At 40.4% G+C, this 18,479-nt stretch overlaps 1 protein-coding gene and 1 pseudogene across 1 annotated transcript in view; one reads left to right on the forward strand and one right to left on the reverse strand.

Annotated features, from left to right (window-relative positions):
• The window catches only part of NIPA1 (NIPA magnesium transporter 1), a 69,980-nt gene extending 51,734 nt beyond the window's left edge, over positions 1-18,246 (reverse strand). Inside the window, exon 1 of the mRNA XM_032843081.1 lies at positions 18,065-18,246. Coding sequence (XP_032698972.1) covers positions 18,065-18,227 — 163 coding nt within the window. The 5' untranslated portion in view covers positions 18,228-18,246. The remainder of the gene's footprint in view (positions 1-18,064) is intronic.
• LOC116858365 lies at positions 26-126 on the forward strand (annotated as a pseudogene).
• Positions 18,247-18,479: the final 233 nt, after the last annotated feature.

Here is an 18,479-nt window from a genome sequence, read left to right on the forward strand (position 1 = left end):
GTAAATATTCTTATTCAATAATTTTTTCACTTCTTGGCCTTTTGGCTAAGATCAAGTGTAGCATCTGTTCTTATCAGTTTAATATCTTATTCATTAATTCAAATAATTATAAATGTATTATCATTCTATAACATCTTGAAGTTCATTTTTATGGCAGATGCACACAATCATGTACTCAACAACTTTTTTAAGTTCTATAAAAAGATTTTAGGGTCTTAAATTCTAAGAATCACAAATAATCTTTCTTAATGGGGTACACAGAACATTGGGGGAAGGAAACACCAACTGCTTTTATTGTAATGGTTGTAGTTTGGTCATCAGTGCTTATGGAGCCAGGGATTGCTGCCACAGCAGTAACTGGAGTGTGAGTGACCATCCTGAAGTGAAAACTGGTCCAAGGATGCCAGTGGCCAATGCAATGGGAACCATGGGCTCTCCTATTTCATTGTTACATTTCCCAGCACCACTGACCACCATATAGCACATGAATTTAGAGGTTTGAAAAAAAATGTGTTAGTAAAATGGGGAGACACCTGGGATAGCAGGTACTAAGGGATGGGAAAATGACAAGCTTTTGGTCACCCTTTTGTCGAAGGGTACAAATCAGCTCCAAATCTTTCAGTCCTTCCATTCACACACTCCAGGAAGAGCTTGTATTTGCTGAAATCTAAAAGCTGTTTAGATCACCTCACATTTTAAGCCATTAGGCAAAATTTTTCTGCTTCTATGAATACTTACTAAGTCAGATTTTCTATCTGGATACCTGTCCCACCACCCCTTTCTACAGACCAATGTGAAGCTCCTCCAGGTTGTCCCCAAAGGCCTCAAACCAGTAGCATCCCTTGTTCTCTGCCCTGAAAGAGGTCCATGGCTCTGCTTACCTATCCACCTGTGCACAGCCTCCTTACTGAGCTGGCTGCCGCAGGATTCTTCCTACTTCTCAGCCGTGAGTTCTTGGGTGATTGCATTCCATAATACCCTTCAGCCCATCATAGATATTTTTCTCTTGTGTTCTAATCTCGGTTGGTCTCTACAGCTTCATCTTCAAACATCACTGTATCTAAAGATCCTAAAGTCACTCACCTGATAACCTCAGGAGGCACTCATTCAAGCCTATTCCCACACTCCTCTTCCCAGCTGATGCCCAAGACACCTCAACTCCTCAGGACTCCGCAAGAACAGAGAGCCACAGAATTGTAGAACACTGAGGATTTTCTGTTTGTCTGTTTGATTACACTTATGTGTCCTCTACCCTCCACTCCTAGGTATGGGCTGGAGAGGTACCAATACCTAAGTTGTATGGGTTTTTGTCTCACATTGGAAAACTTGGGTGCTAACTGGGGGTTGAATGGCAGTTTGTAACAGTTGAAGGATAAAACAAAGATATGTTGTGCAAATACAAAAGAGACTTGTCAGGATGATAACATCAATTGGCAGGGACACTGTCCAACCATGGACTTGTGGCTTCTAAAACCTTCCATTTAGTTATGTAAGTGCATCAGAAATATCCTTAAGATATGATTTTCTAGCATAAAAATACAGATAGCCATCTAGTTTATTTACCTTCTGGATTATACTACAGAAAAATTGCTTCAATTCATGTGCTCTTTCAGCAACAAATAGAAGTTGCTGCAAACAGCAAAACTAGAGTCCATCACTATGTCCTTTACTAATGAAGTTACACCTTGACTTCAAAAAATGTGTAAAAAGAGTTCTGTAAAAAGTACTTAGAATAAAGAAACTTTATTTCCAAACACCAACATACCTAGATGAGGGTATGCATTAAAATCAATTTGAGCACTAGTATTCAATGACTTATACAGGGATTTAGTACTCAAAGTCCTTTTGTACTTCAATTATTAAATATGTAGAACTTATTTTCCTAAAGAAATAGTTTCACAGTCTTGAAAAAGAGAAACAAAGTTGTAAGACTTACACTATTTGACTTTAAGATTTACTATAAAACTACAGAATCAAGACTGTGGCACTTGCATAAGGATAGACATATAAAAAGAAACAGAACAAACTTCTGAAACAGACCCACACATGTAGTCAAATCATAGTGGGAAGCAGCAGTATAACTCAATGGGGAAGTCTCTTTAACAAATGGTGCTGCATCAACTGGATATTGGTAAGGAAAATACTGAACCTTGAATCATGCCTCACCTATATACAAAAGTTAACTCAAGATAGCTTGCAGACCTAAAGGTAAAAGCTATAAAATACAGAAGGATGCCACCATGACCCAAGAAGAAACAATGAGTTCTTGGGCAGAAATCAAATCCAAAAGCACCATTGACATAGAAGAAATTAAAAAAAAAAAAAAATACAGAGGTTAGAAGATGGTGGCAGAGTAGGACCCTAGGTTCTCCTCATCCCTCAAATACAACTAGATAACTATCCCAACATCCTAAATACCCCCAGAAATCCACCTGAAGCCTGGCAGAACAAACTCCACAACTAAACGTAGAGAAGACGCCACATCACTGAAGGCAGGACGTGCAGAGACATGTTTTGGGAGAGAAACCATGGCAACTGTGGTGGAGAAGTAGCCACAGTCATGGAGAAGGGTGAGAGACAGGCTAACATATAGGGAAGCCCTCAGGGAAAACAAATCCCCATAGCAATCAGCTTGGAAAGCAAGAGGGGACAAATTTCTTGAATTGTGGCAACCAGCCAGGCTCAAAACCTGGAGTTTTAAAGGTATCAGACTTGGCCGGGCTAGAGACCAGAGGGCATTCTGCTGGTCTTAGAGAGAAGGCAGGCAACAATCCAGGGACATACAATGTGGAAACAAGCAATCTGAAGAGCGCCTAGGGTACACAGTAAGAAGGTCATTCACTCCTCTCAGAGCTCATCCCAGAAAGACAGTGTCCACAGAGAGAGACCCCTCCAAAAACAAAAGAACAGGCTGGTGCCATTTCCCTCCCCTGCCTCTCATAAGCACAGGGTTACCTGCAGGTACCAGCATAGCACTGAAATTACCTAACTTGCTTACAACAAGCCTCACCCCCACATACACACTCTGGTGGAACGACCCCTCTCGGTCACCCCTGCCTTAGTCCCAGCACATCAGGCCCCCCCCCTCAGAAGACCAGCACAAACTCCTGTTCACGCTGTGCCTCCTCGACCTTGGAGGTTTTGAGGAGCCTTGGTTTAGGTGGTAGTGGTGACAGGTCTCCTTTTACAAACAGACCAGAGCAAACCTCCCACAACAGACAAAGACAACCTCTGCAAATGACTGGCCTGAACAATAAAGCAGCTAGGACAAAACAACAGAACATATGCAGCACACACTGGAGATACTCTCTGAAGTGCCAGGCCCTAGGCAACAGAGGACACCACACTGCAGGGCACTACATGGCCTAGTCTTCATAAGATCATTACTCTCTAGACCAGGAGATGTACAGAGACTCTGACAAAATCTGACAAAATGAGAAGACAGAGAAATTTATCCCAAATAAAAGAACAGGACAAGTCATGGCCAGAGATCTAGGTAAAACAGATATAAGCAGCCTGATAAGAGAATTTAAAATAACCGTCATAAAGATATTCACTGTACTTGATCAAAGAGTGGAAGACATGAGTGAGACCCTTAACACAGAAATAAGGCATAACATAGCTATCTATGAAATAAGTGAGTTGGAGAAAGACAAATCCTATATGAGCTCAAGGATATGTGGAATTTAAGAAAGAAAACAGATAAACATATTGGAAGGGGGGAAGAAAAAAGGGAAAGAGGAAAAGAAGCCATAAGTGACTCTTAATGACACGGAACAAACTTGGGGTTGATGGAGAGTGGTGGGGGATGGGCTAAATAGGTGATGGTATTAAAGAGAATACTTGTTGTGATGAGCACTGGGTGTTATATATAAATGATGAAACACTGAATTCTCCTCCAGAAACCAATATTGCACTATATGCTACCTAACAAAATTTAAATTTAAAAAAAAAACTGAAAAATATAACATAGTAGAGATAAAGGGCTCAATAAACGAAATGAGAAACAAGCTTAATGTGATCTAGGAGACAGAATAATGGAAAGTAATCAAGCTGAAAAAAGAAAAAAGAATTAAGTAAAACGAGGCTTGACTTAGGGAACTCAGTGACTCCATCAAACACTAAGATTTGTATTATGTCAGTGCCAGAAGAAGAGAGTAAAAAGGGAGTAGAAAATGTAATTGGAAGAAATAATGGCTGAAAACTTTCCTAATCTGGGGAAGGAAACAGATATAGCCAGATCCAGGAGGCACAGAGAAACACCTACAAAATCAACAAAAGCAGATCCACACCAAGACATATTGTAATTAAACTGGTAAAATATAGTGGGGGAGAAAAAAAGAATTTTAAGTGTAAAACACAAGACAGTAACTTACATGGGAAAACCTATAATGCTAGCAGGAGATTTTTCAGCAAAAACCTCACAAGTCAAAAGGGAGTGGCATAATATATTCAAAGTAATGAATGGGGAAAATCTGCAACCAAGAATATTCTAACCAGAAAGGCTATCATTCACAATAGAGGAGGGATAAAGATTTTCCCATACACACAAAAACTAAAGGAGTTTGTGATCATTAAACTAGCTCTGCAAGATATATTAAAGGGGACCCTGAGTGGAAAGGAGAGACCAAAAGTAACAGTATAGAGATAAAAAACACAAAAGCAGTAAAAATGAATGTTTCTGTAAAAAGTCAGTCAAGGAACTCACAAAAAAAATACAAAATAGGGCGCCTGGGTGGCTCAGTGGGTTAAAGCCTCTGCCTTCAGCTCAGGTCATGATCTCAGGGTCCTGGGATCGAGTCCTGCATCGGGCTCTCTGCTCGGCGGGGAGCCTGCTCCCTCCTCTCTCTCTGTCTGCCTCTCTGCCTACTTGTGATCTCTCTGTCAAATAAATAAATAAAATCTTTAAAAAAAATACAAAATATAACAACATATAGCTAAAATGTGGGAGGAGAAGAGTAAAGAATGGGTTCAAACTTAACCATCAACTTAATATACACTGCTATAACCACAAAAGGAGATTTTATATATATATATACACACATATATATATACACATATCTATATATATATATCACAATATATCAAAACCATTAATAAACATGGAAAAAATAAAGAGAAAGAAAATGTATCACTAAAGAAAATCAGCAAAACTTAAAAGAGAAAAAGAGATCAGAGAAATTCTTCAGAAAAAACCACAAAACAAATAATAAAATAATGATAAATACATATCTATTAATAATTACTTTAAATGTAAATGAACTAAATGCTTCAATCAAAGACATAGTGTGATATAATGCATAAAAACAAGACTGATCTATAAGGGAGAGCAACTCATTTTAGATGTAGACACCTGCAGATGGAAAGTGAGGGAATGGAAAAACATCTATCATGCAAATAGATGTCAAAAGAAAGTGTGCAAAGAATACTTATATTGGACGAAATAGACTAAAACAAAGGCTGTAACAAGAGACAAAGAAAGACACTATATAACACTAAAGAAGGCAATCCAACAAGAATATATAACAATTGTAAATATTTATGCACCCCACATGACAGCACCCAAATATATAAAACAGTTAATAACAAACATAATGGAACTAATTGATATTAATACAACAATAGTAGGGGACGTTAACATCCCACTTACATCAATAGATCATCTAAAGAGAAAATCAAGGAAAAAATGGTTTGAATGACATACTGGAAGGTTTGGATTTAATATGTATATTCAGAATACTGCATCCTAGAACAGCAGAATACACATTCTTTTCAAGTGCACATGGAATATTCCCTATAATAAATCACATATTAGCCAACAAAACAAACTGCAACAAATTCAAGAAGACCAAAGTCCTACTATGCATCTTTTCTGACCACAATGCTACAAAACCAGAAGTCAACCACAAGAAAAAATTTGGAAACACCTAAGATACACGGAGGTTAAGTAACATGCTACTAAACAATGAAAGGGTCAGCCAGTAAATCAAAGAAGAAACTAAAAAGTATGTGGAAACAAATGAAAACGAAAACACAACAGTCCAAAACCTCTGAGATGCAGCAAGCAGTTCTAACAGGGGAAGTTTATAGCAATACAGGCCTATCTTAAGGAGCAAGAAAAATCTCAAAAACAAAAACAAAAAAATACAACCTACCCTTTCTAGCACCTAAGGGAGCTAGAAAAAGAATGACAAGCAAAACCCAAAACCAGAAGGAAGGAAATAATAAAGATCAGAGCAGAAATAAATGATATAGAAAATAAAACTAACTAACAAACAAACAAACAAATAGAACTGATCAATGAAAACAACAGAAACAGATGACTGAGCTGGTTCCTTGATAAAAAAAAATTAATACAATTGATAAACTTCTAGCTAGACTTATAAAAAAAAAGACTAAAAAAAAAAAACATTACAAATGAGAGAGGAGAAATAATAACCAACATATAGAAATACAAACAATCATAAGAAAATATTATGAAGGGGTACCTGGGTGGCTCAGTGGGTTAAGCTTCTGCCTTCACCAGAGGTCATGATCTCAACGGTCCTGGGTCCGAGCTCTCTGCTCAGCAGGGAGCCTGCTTCCCCCACCACCACCACCTGACTCTCTGCCTACTTGTGATCTCTGTCTGTCAAATAAATAAGTAAAATCTTTAAAAAATATATATATATGTTATAAAAAACTATATGTGAACAGATTAGACTACCTAGGAAAAAACTATAAATTCCTAGGAACATATAAACTACCAAAACTGCAACAAGAAGAAACAGAAAATTTGAACCAACTGATAACCAAGAAAGAAAGTGAACCACTAATCAACAATCTCCCAACAAACAAAAGCACAGGGCCAGATGTCTTCACAGACAAATTCTACCAAGAATTTAAAAAGAAGTTAATACCAATTCTTCTCAAATTGTTCCAAAAAAAGAAAAGGAAAGAAAACTTTCAAATTCATTATATGAGGCCAGCATTACCTTGAGACCAAAACAGGATAAAAATAACACTGAAAAAGAGAAGTACAGGGGCACCTGGGTGGCTCAGTGAGTTAAAGCCTCTGCCTTCGGTTCAGGTCACGATCTCAGGGTTCTGGGATTGAGCCCCGCATCAGGGCTCTCTGCTCAGCGGGGAGGCTGCTTCCCCCTCTCTCTCTGCCTGCCTCTGCCTACTTGTAGTCTCTCTCTCTGTCAAATGAACAAATAAAATCTTTAAAAAAAAAAATAAATAAGTACAGGCTAATATTCCTGATGAGCATAGATGCAAAAATCCTCAACAAAACGCTAGCAAACCCAATCCAACAATACATTAAAAAAACTACTCAACACAATCGGTGAGATTTATTCCTGTGTTTTAAGGGTGGTTCAATATTCTGAAATCAAAGTGATACACCACATTAATAAAAGAAAGGATATGATCCTTTCAGTAGATGCAGAAAAAGCATTTCACAAAGTACAACACATCCATCCATAATAAATACCCACAACAAAGTAGGGATACAGGGAACATACCTCAATATAATAAAGGCCATCTATGGATCAATAGATGAATGGATAAAGAGAATGTGGTATGTATATATGTAATGGATTACTATTTAGCCATTAAAAGGAATTAAATTTTGCTGTTTGCAAGGACATAAATAGAGCTAGAAATTATAAGTGAAATAAGTCAGTCAGAAAAAGACAAATACCACATGATTTCATTCATATGTGGAACCTAAGAAACAAAACAAACAAGCAAAGTGGGGGGGGGGCGCACAGAAGCAGGTGAGACAAACCAAGAAAAAGGACTCTTAATTACAGAGACCAAACTGATGGTTACTAGAGGAGAATAGGTTAAATAGGGGTTGGATATTAAGTACTCACTCCACTTGTGATGAGTACCAGGTGATTTTTGGAACTGCTGAATCACTATATTGTATATCCAAAAGTAATATAACACTGTATGTTAACTAACTGGAATTTAAAAAAAAATTTTTTTTAAAAAGTTACACTTTATCAACACTTAAATTTTCTGTTCTTCCAAATGCACCATTAAGAAAATGAAAGGCAAGCCACAGAGAAAGATTTTCAATTCCTCGATCTGACAAAGGATTTGTATCCAGAATATATATATATATATACACACACACATATATATGTGTGTGTGTGTGTCTGTATATACACAAACAATAAATAATAAAAAGATACAATCCAATAAAACATAGGCAAAACTCCTTAAAAGTACCTCACTAAAGAGCATATACAAATGGCCAATAAACTCATTAAAAGATACTCAAGGGCGCCTGGGTGGCTCAGTGGGTTAAAGCCTCTGCTTTCAGCTCAGGTCATGATCCCAGGGTCCTGGGATCGAGCCCCACATCGGGCTGTCTGCTCCACAGGGAGCCTGCTTCCTCTTCTCTCTCTCTCTCTCTCTGCCTGCCTCTCTGCCTACATGTGATCTCCGTCTGTCAAATAAATAAATAAAAAATCTTAAAAAAAAAAAAAAAGATACTCAATATTGGGGCACCTGGATGGTGCAGTTGGTTAAGCAACCCACTCTTGTTTTTGGTTCAAGTCTTGATCTCAGGGCTGTGGGATCAAGCCCCATGTTGGGGTCCACGCTCAGCGTGGAATCTGCTTGAGATTCTCTCTCCCTCTGCCCCTCTAGCTTGTGTGCACACACACATTCAATCTCTCTCTCTCTCTAATAAATCTTTAAAAAAAAGATACTCAATATCATATGGTATCAGGGAAATGCAAATGAAAGTCACAAGATTCCACTATACACTCACCAGGAAGGCTCAAATTAAACAGGTGATGACGCAAAATGTTGAAGCGAATGTGGAACACCTGAAACCCTCATACACTGCTAATGAGAATGTAAAATGGTACAATTATACTGGGGAAATGCTTAGTAGTTTCTTAAAATTTAATTAAATACCTACTCCATGATCCAACACTATTACTCCAAGGCACTTATTGGAAAGAAATGAAAACATTTTGTTTTAAAAAGAATTATGTAAGATTTGTCATTGCAGCTTTATTCAAATAGTAAATATTTGGAAACAACCAAAATGTTCATCACAGAAAAATGAATAAACAAATTATGGTATATTCAAACAATGGTACACTATTAAGCAATGTAAGAAATGTACTATTGATAAACACATCATGATGAATCTTCAAACCATGCTGAACCAAAAAAAAAAAAAAGTAGACATAAGAAAATACATACTGTATGAATCCACTTATACGAAGTTCAAGAATAAGCAAAACTAATTCACTCTATGCAGGTAGGTATCAGAAGAGTGGGGAGGATAGAATGAAAAAGGATATGAGGGAACTTTCTAGGGTTATGGCAAATAATCATTACTGAGGTGTTGGTTACACAAGTATATTTATTTGTCAACACTCATCAAACTGTACCCTTATGATCTGTGCAGTTTACTCTATGTAATTATACTCCAATATTTTTAAAAATAGTTTATAAACAATACTTAAACTTCTAGTTTGTCCCACACGATGTTGACTATAATGCATTACCTTCTGTGATAAAGTTTCTCTGTTTCTTCAGAAAATGACATTCTGTGTTTCCAAAGGAGAATTAATGTGGTATATATCAACACATTCTCCTTTCTCATCCTACTCCCTCCAGGAAGCTCAGTGCAATAGTTGTAATCTATTTCCTTGCGCTGCCCATCTATTAAGTATTTACTAGAACCATCAGGTACACAGTCCTTAGTGAATACCAGACTTAAAAGGATTCCCAAGGCATGGTTTCTACCCTTAAAGAGCATGCACTTTATCCTTGCCATAACTGCAGATCTTTCTCTCCCAGTTTTATCCGCACACAGATGGAGGCTGCCCCGGACACACCTTGAGGGCAAAGAAGCCAAGGTAGTTGATTCCTGCATTCATGAAGGTAGATGTCAGATATTTATGCCTGTACTAGTGTGCTCTACTGATGTGAACAGAACGATCTAGGATACTGAGCTCTCAGTTATGACTACTAGAATGGAACTATAACAGAGATAAGCCAAAATTGTGGAAAATGAAATTTGGGCATACATGTTTATATTTCTACTACATTTAAACATGAGCATTCCTCTCAAGCACTGCTGGTGGGAATGGAATAGATATTATGTATTTTTTTCCTGGAAATTAATTTAGCTTATAAGAACATCACTTTCAAAATTCTATTGCAAGGGAGCTACCCAAAGGAACTAACCCACAAAGATTTAGATGTAAGGATATTCAATATAACATGTTACACAAACAAAGAAACTAGAAACATCCATGTCCTACAAAAGGAGAATGGTAACATTTATGCAGCCACTGAATATTTTTTCAAATATTTAACAACATGGGATGAATTCATGACAGATGGAGCATAACCACAGGATATAAACTGACACACAGAGCACAGACTCATGTATGTTCTGTCTCATTTTTAAAAGTACATGTGATGGTGTCTGTTGGTAGGTATTAAGGAGGGCATGTACTGTATGGAGCACTGGGTGTGGTGCATAAACAATGAATCTTGGAACACTGAAAAAATAAAATTAAATTTTAAAAAAAGACTACAAAAAAGTACATTAGATGGGCATTAAGGAGGACACATGATATGATGAGCACTGGGTGTTATACACAACTGATGAATTACTGAAGGCTACATTTGAAACTAATTATGTATTAAATGTTGTCTAATTGAATTTAAATTTTTAGAAAAGTACATGAAGACATGTACTACCTAAGAGCAATATATGGGCCAAAACTGGATCTTGATTCTAAAGATAAAGTGAGGGAAAACTTGAGATAATCCCAGAATATTAAACACTGACCATGACAGTATTAAACAAAGATTGTTAAATTTTAGGTGCAATAAATATGTTGTGTTTTTATTTAAGAAAGAGATACTTATTGAAATATCTAGATGAAATAGTATTCCACCTGAAATTTGGGTAAAAAATTCTACTGGGGTGGGGTTAAGGGGATGGCCCTTGAGGTGTAGATCAAATAAGACTGGCCAAACTGATGACTGTTGAAGCTGAGTGTTAGGTACCCTTGGGGTCTACTACACTATTTTTTCTATGTATGTGTTTGATATTTTCCAAAATAAAAAGTGGGGTTTTTTGAGATTTTAAGGGTACATATATTTTTGGAATATCTGATGGGTGGTGTTTATTACTCTATACCCTAGATCAGTGTTAGATATATTTTGTATGTTGAATTTTTTCATTAAAATTCTATTTTGAAAGATAATTATTGAAAGTGACTAAGAAGAGGGGCACCGTGGTTGGCTCAGGTAGTTGAGAGTCTGCCATTGACTCAGGTAATGATCCCAGGGTCCGGGATAGAGCCCCACATTGGGATTCTTGCTTGGAGGGGAGCCTGCTTCTCTCTCTCCCAGCTGCTCCCTCTGCTTGTGCTCTCTCTCTCTCTACCAAATGAATGAATAAAATCTTTAAAGAAAAAAAAAAAAAGTGACAAGGAAGAAGTACACCCTAAATATAACAGTAGTTATCTCAAGTTGAGGAGGTGATACTTTTTACATTCCTATTCATAGTTTTATGTACTTCCCAGATTTTAAACAATGACCAAAAACTCTACAGTCAGGAATAAGATGCTTTTTTAAAAGAACATGACTATGCCCAGGTTCTGGGAATTCATGATACACTCTGCTATCACCCTAAAGAACTCTGATTGTGCATGAACAAGCAAGGCAAACCCTCTGCCTGCCTGCTGTCTCCTGGGTCAAGGGCACTGCCTCTCAGGCTATTCCAGGCAATGTCTAAATGGGATCAATTCACATTAACAAGTTCCTGGCACAGAAGTATTAGGTAGTGTGGGCCTAGGGTGTGTGAGATTGTGCATATTACTTTTTGAAAAGTGGTATTTAAGTTTGTATTCAAATTCCAATTATACAATGTTGTATGAGTCTCAGGTGTACAATAGAACACCTCCATACATCAACTGGTGCTCATCACAAGTGGACTGCTTAATCTCCATTAGCTATTTAATGTGAAGAGTGGTCTTTTCTAGTGCCTCGGGGTCAAAAAAAATTTTCTTAAGGACTGTTTACTCACTAAGGACTTAATTAAAAGATTGAAAATATAAGTAACATTATATTTTATACTATATTTATAAATATTTTTGAGGAAAAAATATACTCTGTCCAACACGAGTCCAATAAGACCAAGGGTATTTTGCTTATATCATATGAAAATAAAAATAAATTATTTTTCTAAGATTTTATTTATTTATTTATTTAAAGAGAGTGAGAGAAAGGGAGAGAGAACACGAGCAAAGGGAGGGGCAGAGGGAGAGAGAGAATCCCAAACAGACTCTGTGCTGAGCGTCCACTCCAGACTTGACCATGAGAGCATGACCCATGCCAAAATCAAGAGTTGGAGACTTAACCAACTGAGCTACCCAGGTGCCCCAAGAATAAATTATTTGCCCTCGTGTCTTTGGGTATTATCCACACTTATAATAACTCAGTATTGTATTACTAAATAAACTGTGAAGACCCTTAAGAGAAAAGCCTTATCCTCTGCAGGTGAAATTTGTCTATCTTCCCCCTTACCTTCCCTATAGTGACCGGGGTAAAATAGATGATCTTCATAATCAGCATGAGCTGGGTTCAAATCCTGACACCAGCAGTCCCTACATCAGGTGCAAGTCTCAACTTCGTCTTCTGTATCACACCTCGTTCTCTCATATATTCCCCTCCCACACTGAACCTGGCTAGTTGTTGAGTAAGCTAATAAAATGTGGCAAGACTTCTCAGATCAGGTCACAAATATCTACACGGCTTCCACTATGGTCCTGGAAGTTTGGTCTAGGGGGAACTACCCACTGTGTAAGGAGTCTGACATCCCTGAGATCACCATAGTGTAAGGAAGCCCAAGGTGGCAACATGTGAAGAGAACACATGGAGAGATGGAGGACAGGAGAAAGGAGGAAGGAACAGAAAGAGAGAGGGGGGCTCAGCAAGTTGATGGATACATGAGTCTGGGACACCATGGGTCTTCTGTAAGTCTTCTTTATCTTCTCTTCTTATGGAAACAGTATCAGTTAAACTAGGGACAGGCTGCAGAGCTGCTCTCCTGCTACCTCTCACCATATTCCTTATCAGTGCTCTTTCCTCAGGACTAGACAGAGATCAGATAGGTGTAGATGTTCAGATCTAGCAGTAACTCTGGCCTCCTTTACTTAGTAGGGGCCACAGATAAATGAGGTTAGCTTCACATAGACTGAAGAACATGCTGCAATTTTGTCAGGAAATATAAGGTTCAGTTTTACCCTCCTCACTCCACAGTTACTCATGGCCAGTCAGATAACATTACTGAGTGTCCACCACATGCATCCTAAGTGGACAGGAGCTGTGCCCTGCCTTGACAAGCCAAGATCCAGGGGAACACAGACAAGTAAACAGGCCATCAACCCATGGGTTTCAGGGGCAGAAGGGTGATGAGGACTAGTGCTAAGGAAGCAAAGGGAAGAGACAACTGACCTCATTTGTCAAGATCTGGAGGGTTCACAGAAGCAGTGGAAACTAACCACAGACCAAAGAGCTACCTGAAGACAACATGTGCTTGTCTTGTCTTTGGGTGTAGAGGCACATGTGCCTATGTGTGTTTCTGGAGATGGCTGAAGAGGCAAGGAGAAAGCACACATATATACCATAGCCAGGGAAAATGCGCCCTTTAGAAATGATGTACAGAAGGCTTGGGGTAACAGGTGGAACACCTGAATTACCAGTTTCCACTATCACAAGACAACTCACTCAACTTCTGAGTGTCTTAACAGTGTTACTATACCTCTAGGCTGTACTCCTCAGCAAGGAGACTATGAAATCTGAAAAGGATTTTTTCATTATGGTAAAATATATGTAACATAAAATTTACCATTTTAAACATTTTTAAGTATGTGATTCTATGACATTAAGTACAATCACATTGTTGTGCAACCATTACCACCACTGATCTCCAGAACTTTCTCATCTTCCCAAACAGAAACAATGTACCCATTAAACACTAATTCTCCATTCCCTGCTTCCTGCGGTCCCTGCAACCTCCATCCTACTTTCTGTGTCTGTGAATTTGACTACCTACCTCATATGAGTGAAATCATAAAGTGTTTGCCCTTTTCTGACTGGCTTATTTCACACAGCATATTGTCCTCAAGGTTGATCTATGTTGCAGCATGTGTCAGAATTACCATGGTTTTTAAAGCTAAATAACATTCTCTTGAATGTATATACCACAATTTGTTTAGCCATTCATCTGTCAGTATCTAGATATTTGGGTTGTTTTTACCTTTTGCCTATGCTATATCCTTTTGTTCCCACTATAAACATGGGTGTACAAATATTCCTTCAAGACCCTGCTTCCACTTCTTTTGGGTCTATACCCAGAGGTAGATTGCTGGATCATATAATAATTCTATATTTAATTTTCTGAGGACTCGCCATACTGTTTTTCATAGCAATTGCATCATTTTACATTCCCATGAACAGCGCACAAGAGTTCCAATTTCTCCACATCCTCACCAGTATTTGTGATTTTATGTTTTATTTTTACAATAACCATTCTAATGAGTATGAGATGGCATCTCTGGGTTTTGATGAAGATTTTATTTATTTATTTATTTATTTGACAGGGAGAGAAATCACAAGTAGGCAGAGAGGCAGGCAGAGAGAGAGGGAAGCAGACTCCCTGCTGAGCAGAGAGCCTAATGCAGGCCTCGATCCCAGGACCCTGAGATCATAACCTGAGCAAAGGCACAGGCTTAACCCACTGAGCCACCCAAGTGCCCGATGAAAGGGATTTTAAAAAGATCAGCTGGTTCATCCTGGTCTAGGGCATTGTACATACAGTAACTTACTATGCAATTCTCTTACTATGCAAGCCTGCAGCAAATTCAAACACATGACTTTCCCGAGATTGCTTCCACAAAGCCTGTTTGAGGGCAGGATACCACCCTCATGCCATCAGTCTCTTTGGGCATCCTCACCTATGTGCACAGAAATTCTAAAAGTTGTAACTGGCTTTCTACAAATGCTTTCACACCCAATGATTACCTTGTTTCTCTCACTTAAGTCCTGCTTTAAATGGGTTCTAACACTGTAAACAATCTGTGTGTCCTCTTCCCTCTTCCCATGCAGTGTCCTTCCCAGGAGTCAGGCAGTCCCCCATAAACTTGTTTTGTGGATAGTGCTCCTGGACTACCTGCATACTCCGTTCACAAGGAAGGGCCTTTCAAAAGTGTGTGAAAGCCTGTAATAGAGGAAGCCTTGCCCTAAAACCCCCAGTAGAAGGGCTGAGACTAGACCCCTCCTGAAGTTAAAACTCCAAAGAAATGCTCTCTTGTGGCAATTCGTTTAAAGTTAAAACTTTCAGGGGGCACCTGGGTGGCTCAGTCTGCCTTCGGCTCAGGTCATGATTCCAGGGTCTGGGATGGAGCCCCACATCTGGCTTTCTGCTCAGTGTGGAGCCCACTTCTCCCTTTCTCCCTCTCCCTGCTTCTCCTTCTCCCTCTGCCTGCCACTCCCCTGCTGTGTGCTCTCTCTCACTCTCTCTCTCTGTCAAATATAGAAATAAAATCTGTAAAGAAAATAAAGGGGAAATTTTCAGTGAGACAGGTTTTTATAGTGTAAGAAACTGACCAGTCTCCTTTGATGCAGGAACTTGACCTCCTAGTCCTTAGCTACCTCTTCATTCCTCCTATCTCCTCCATTTCAGACATTTCATAATGGTCAACTCTGCTGCTTGTTAGCAGAGGTAGGAAGAGATTTTGGGGAGAGTAGATTCTAAAACTGCATATCCTCAGTACCTACAGTACCTGGCACATAATAAGAGCTTCATGAATATTTATTGAACAAATCAACACTAGGGGCGCCTGGGTTGCTCAGTGGGTTAAGCCTCTGCCTTCGGCTCAGGTCATGATCTCAGGGTCCTGGGATCGAGCCCCATATCGGGCTCTCTGCTCAGCGGGGAGCCTGCTTCCTCCTCTCTCTCTCTGCCTGTCTCTCTGCCTACTTGTGATCTCTGTCAAGTAAATAAATAAAATCTTTAAAAAAAAAATCAACACTAAATTTATCAAAACAAATGTATATGTCTGCCTTCCATCACTGTGATCAACCCACCTAACTTGAATCTGTGGCACTGGGGGGTAAGTGGCAAAGCATGAAATTAGCAAATATCACATTCTCACTTTTATTCATTTAAAGGCATAGTATGTAGTTATAAATAACAGTATCAATCATGGCTGGTTTTTTTTCTGGTTGATTTTTTATTTTCTTATTCACTAATTCCCTCAAACACATAAGCTGAGCTAAAATAACACTTAAGTTTTACTCGAAAATTGGTTTTTTTTTAATTAACTAAAGTCTGTATTAAGGTTTCCTTAGATTTTCCCTAATATTGTCATGTGTCCATGTGTCTGTGACAGTCTCTCAGACTTTACAACCTCAGCAAAGGACTGGTCAGGCATTTTGCAGGCTGTTCCTCAATTCATGTTTGTCTGATGTTTTTCTCATGGTGAGACTGGGGTTGTAGGTTTTTGGAAGGACCACCATAGAGGTGGAATTCTCCTCTCACACATCTTACCAGTAGGCACATGTGTTGCTTAGTTTTGAGTCACTGCAAAAATTTAACATATCCCTGAAGCCAATCAAATTGATACATGCTCCCTGTGAACGTACCACTGCCAGATGTGTCTTCACATCTGCATCCTAAGGAAGTCATACTTGCTTTTATTTAGATTTTATGTAAACTTCAGTGTTTTCACTTCAAAGTTTAATTCTTTAAAAGAATAGCCCTGATTTTACATTGTCCTTTGAGATTACAGGCCCCTTTATCTCTTTCCTGAAGGGACTCCTGACTCACCATTCAGGACACTCTGAGAAAGTTTCACCTATGATCTGGAATCAGAACTATCAAATGCATGACCTGGTGGTCTCGTTTTCCTCCACAGAACTCTTAACACCATTCTTGTGAAAATACAGCTAACAACCACAAGTTTCTCTGTCCTTCTGGGAGCAGCATTTCTTTTCAGTTTCAAAGCATGCTACATTTTGCATTCAGTAAACTGTCTCAGGCGTCTCTTAAAACAGAGGGACACTGGCAAAGAACTGTGCTACATCTCTCTCACTTTCCACATTACTAAGGAGTGGGGTTTGGTGGTGTATCCACCAGAGGAATACTAACTTGGTCCATTTTTTTGCTTTTTTTTTAAAAAAAAAAAATCTGCCCTGCGCTTTCTTCACAGTAAAAGATCACTTGTAATCAGATGGCTCAAGTCTAAACTAGAGTGGCTCCATCAAGGACTCCAGGAACAGAAGTTAAAGCAAAGCACAGACCTCTTCCTTGACCCTGAGAGTGAGCGCCTCCTTGGCCCACCGGTCCCACCCTGGCCTGCCAGGTGCATAGTTCTTATTTCAGTACTGGCGTGGCCACTGCAGGGGGGGGGGGGGCGCAAATGAGCGGGTCTTGCTCTCACAAGTGCACACGAGGCCAGGGCCACAGCCAAGGCTAAAGGGTCCTCGCTCCTTCTGGGCAAGCACTGCCCTTCAACCATTTCGGGAGTACGATAAACAGGAAGGTTTCCCTAGTAGCGGGTGGATGCGGGTGACAGGGACACCTGGCTCCAAACGGAGGGCAGGTTGGTAGGCTGCGCGACTGCAGAAGGAGTGGGAGGGTCTGGGAAGAAAGAAAGAAGTCAGCTAGAGAAACCCTATCAGACTGAACAAGGCCTCTCCAGCCGCTAGGGAGGGAGAGAAAGCGTGGGGGACACACAACTACCAGGGCCCGGGCCGCTTCTGGAACTGCGGGTGGGCAAAACACCGCAGCCACTGTTACGCTTCTGGGGCTGAGGGCCGCAACCGTGCCTGCGTGCAGGTGGGCGAGGAGTCTCCCGCCCGCGCAGCGCGCCCCTTCGAGATGCTCCGCCTTCTCCCTAGGCCCGGCACCAAGCGGCGACCCAAACGCCCCCCAACTTGCGGCCGCTCGCCTTCCCACCGCCCGGCCGCTCTTCCATCCACCCCCACCCCCAACTCAGAGCACAGCCCGCGCGGCCCGCCCTACCTCGCCGCTTGGCGCGCACGATGCCCTTTTTCTGAAGCACGAACGTGGACCCATTCACCAGGCTCGACACGACGGCCACGCCCAGGCCAAGCGACACGGCGGCGGGGCTCGGGCTGCGCGCCCCCTCCCCGGCCGCCGCCGCTGCCGCCGCTGCAGTCCCCATTCCGCCCGCTCCCGCCCTCCGCGCCTGCGCCTGCGCGCCGCGTGCGCCCGGTCCGGAGGTGGGGGTGGGGGTGTGGACCCGGGGATCCGCGGGCACCGGACAAAGTAGACGTTGGGGTTGGGATCTGAGCATCTGCGGGGCAGTGACGGAGTGGGGGTTGGAGAGATTTCCGAGTTCCGCAGAGGCGGAAAAGAGGAGGAGGGGAACTTGGACTCGCGACAAGGTTGCGGTGAGGGGACCCGGGGCTCGGCT

The sequence above is a fragment of the Lontra canadensis genome, unplaced genomic scaffold (genome assembly GCF_010015895.1).
Source record: "Lontra canadensis isolate GAN:19392208 unplaced genomic scaffold, GSC_riverotter_1.0 scaffold135, whole genome shotgun sequence".
NCBI classification, from domain to species: Eukaryota; Metazoa; Chordata; class Mammalia; order Carnivora; family Mustelidae; genus Lontra; species Lontra canadensis.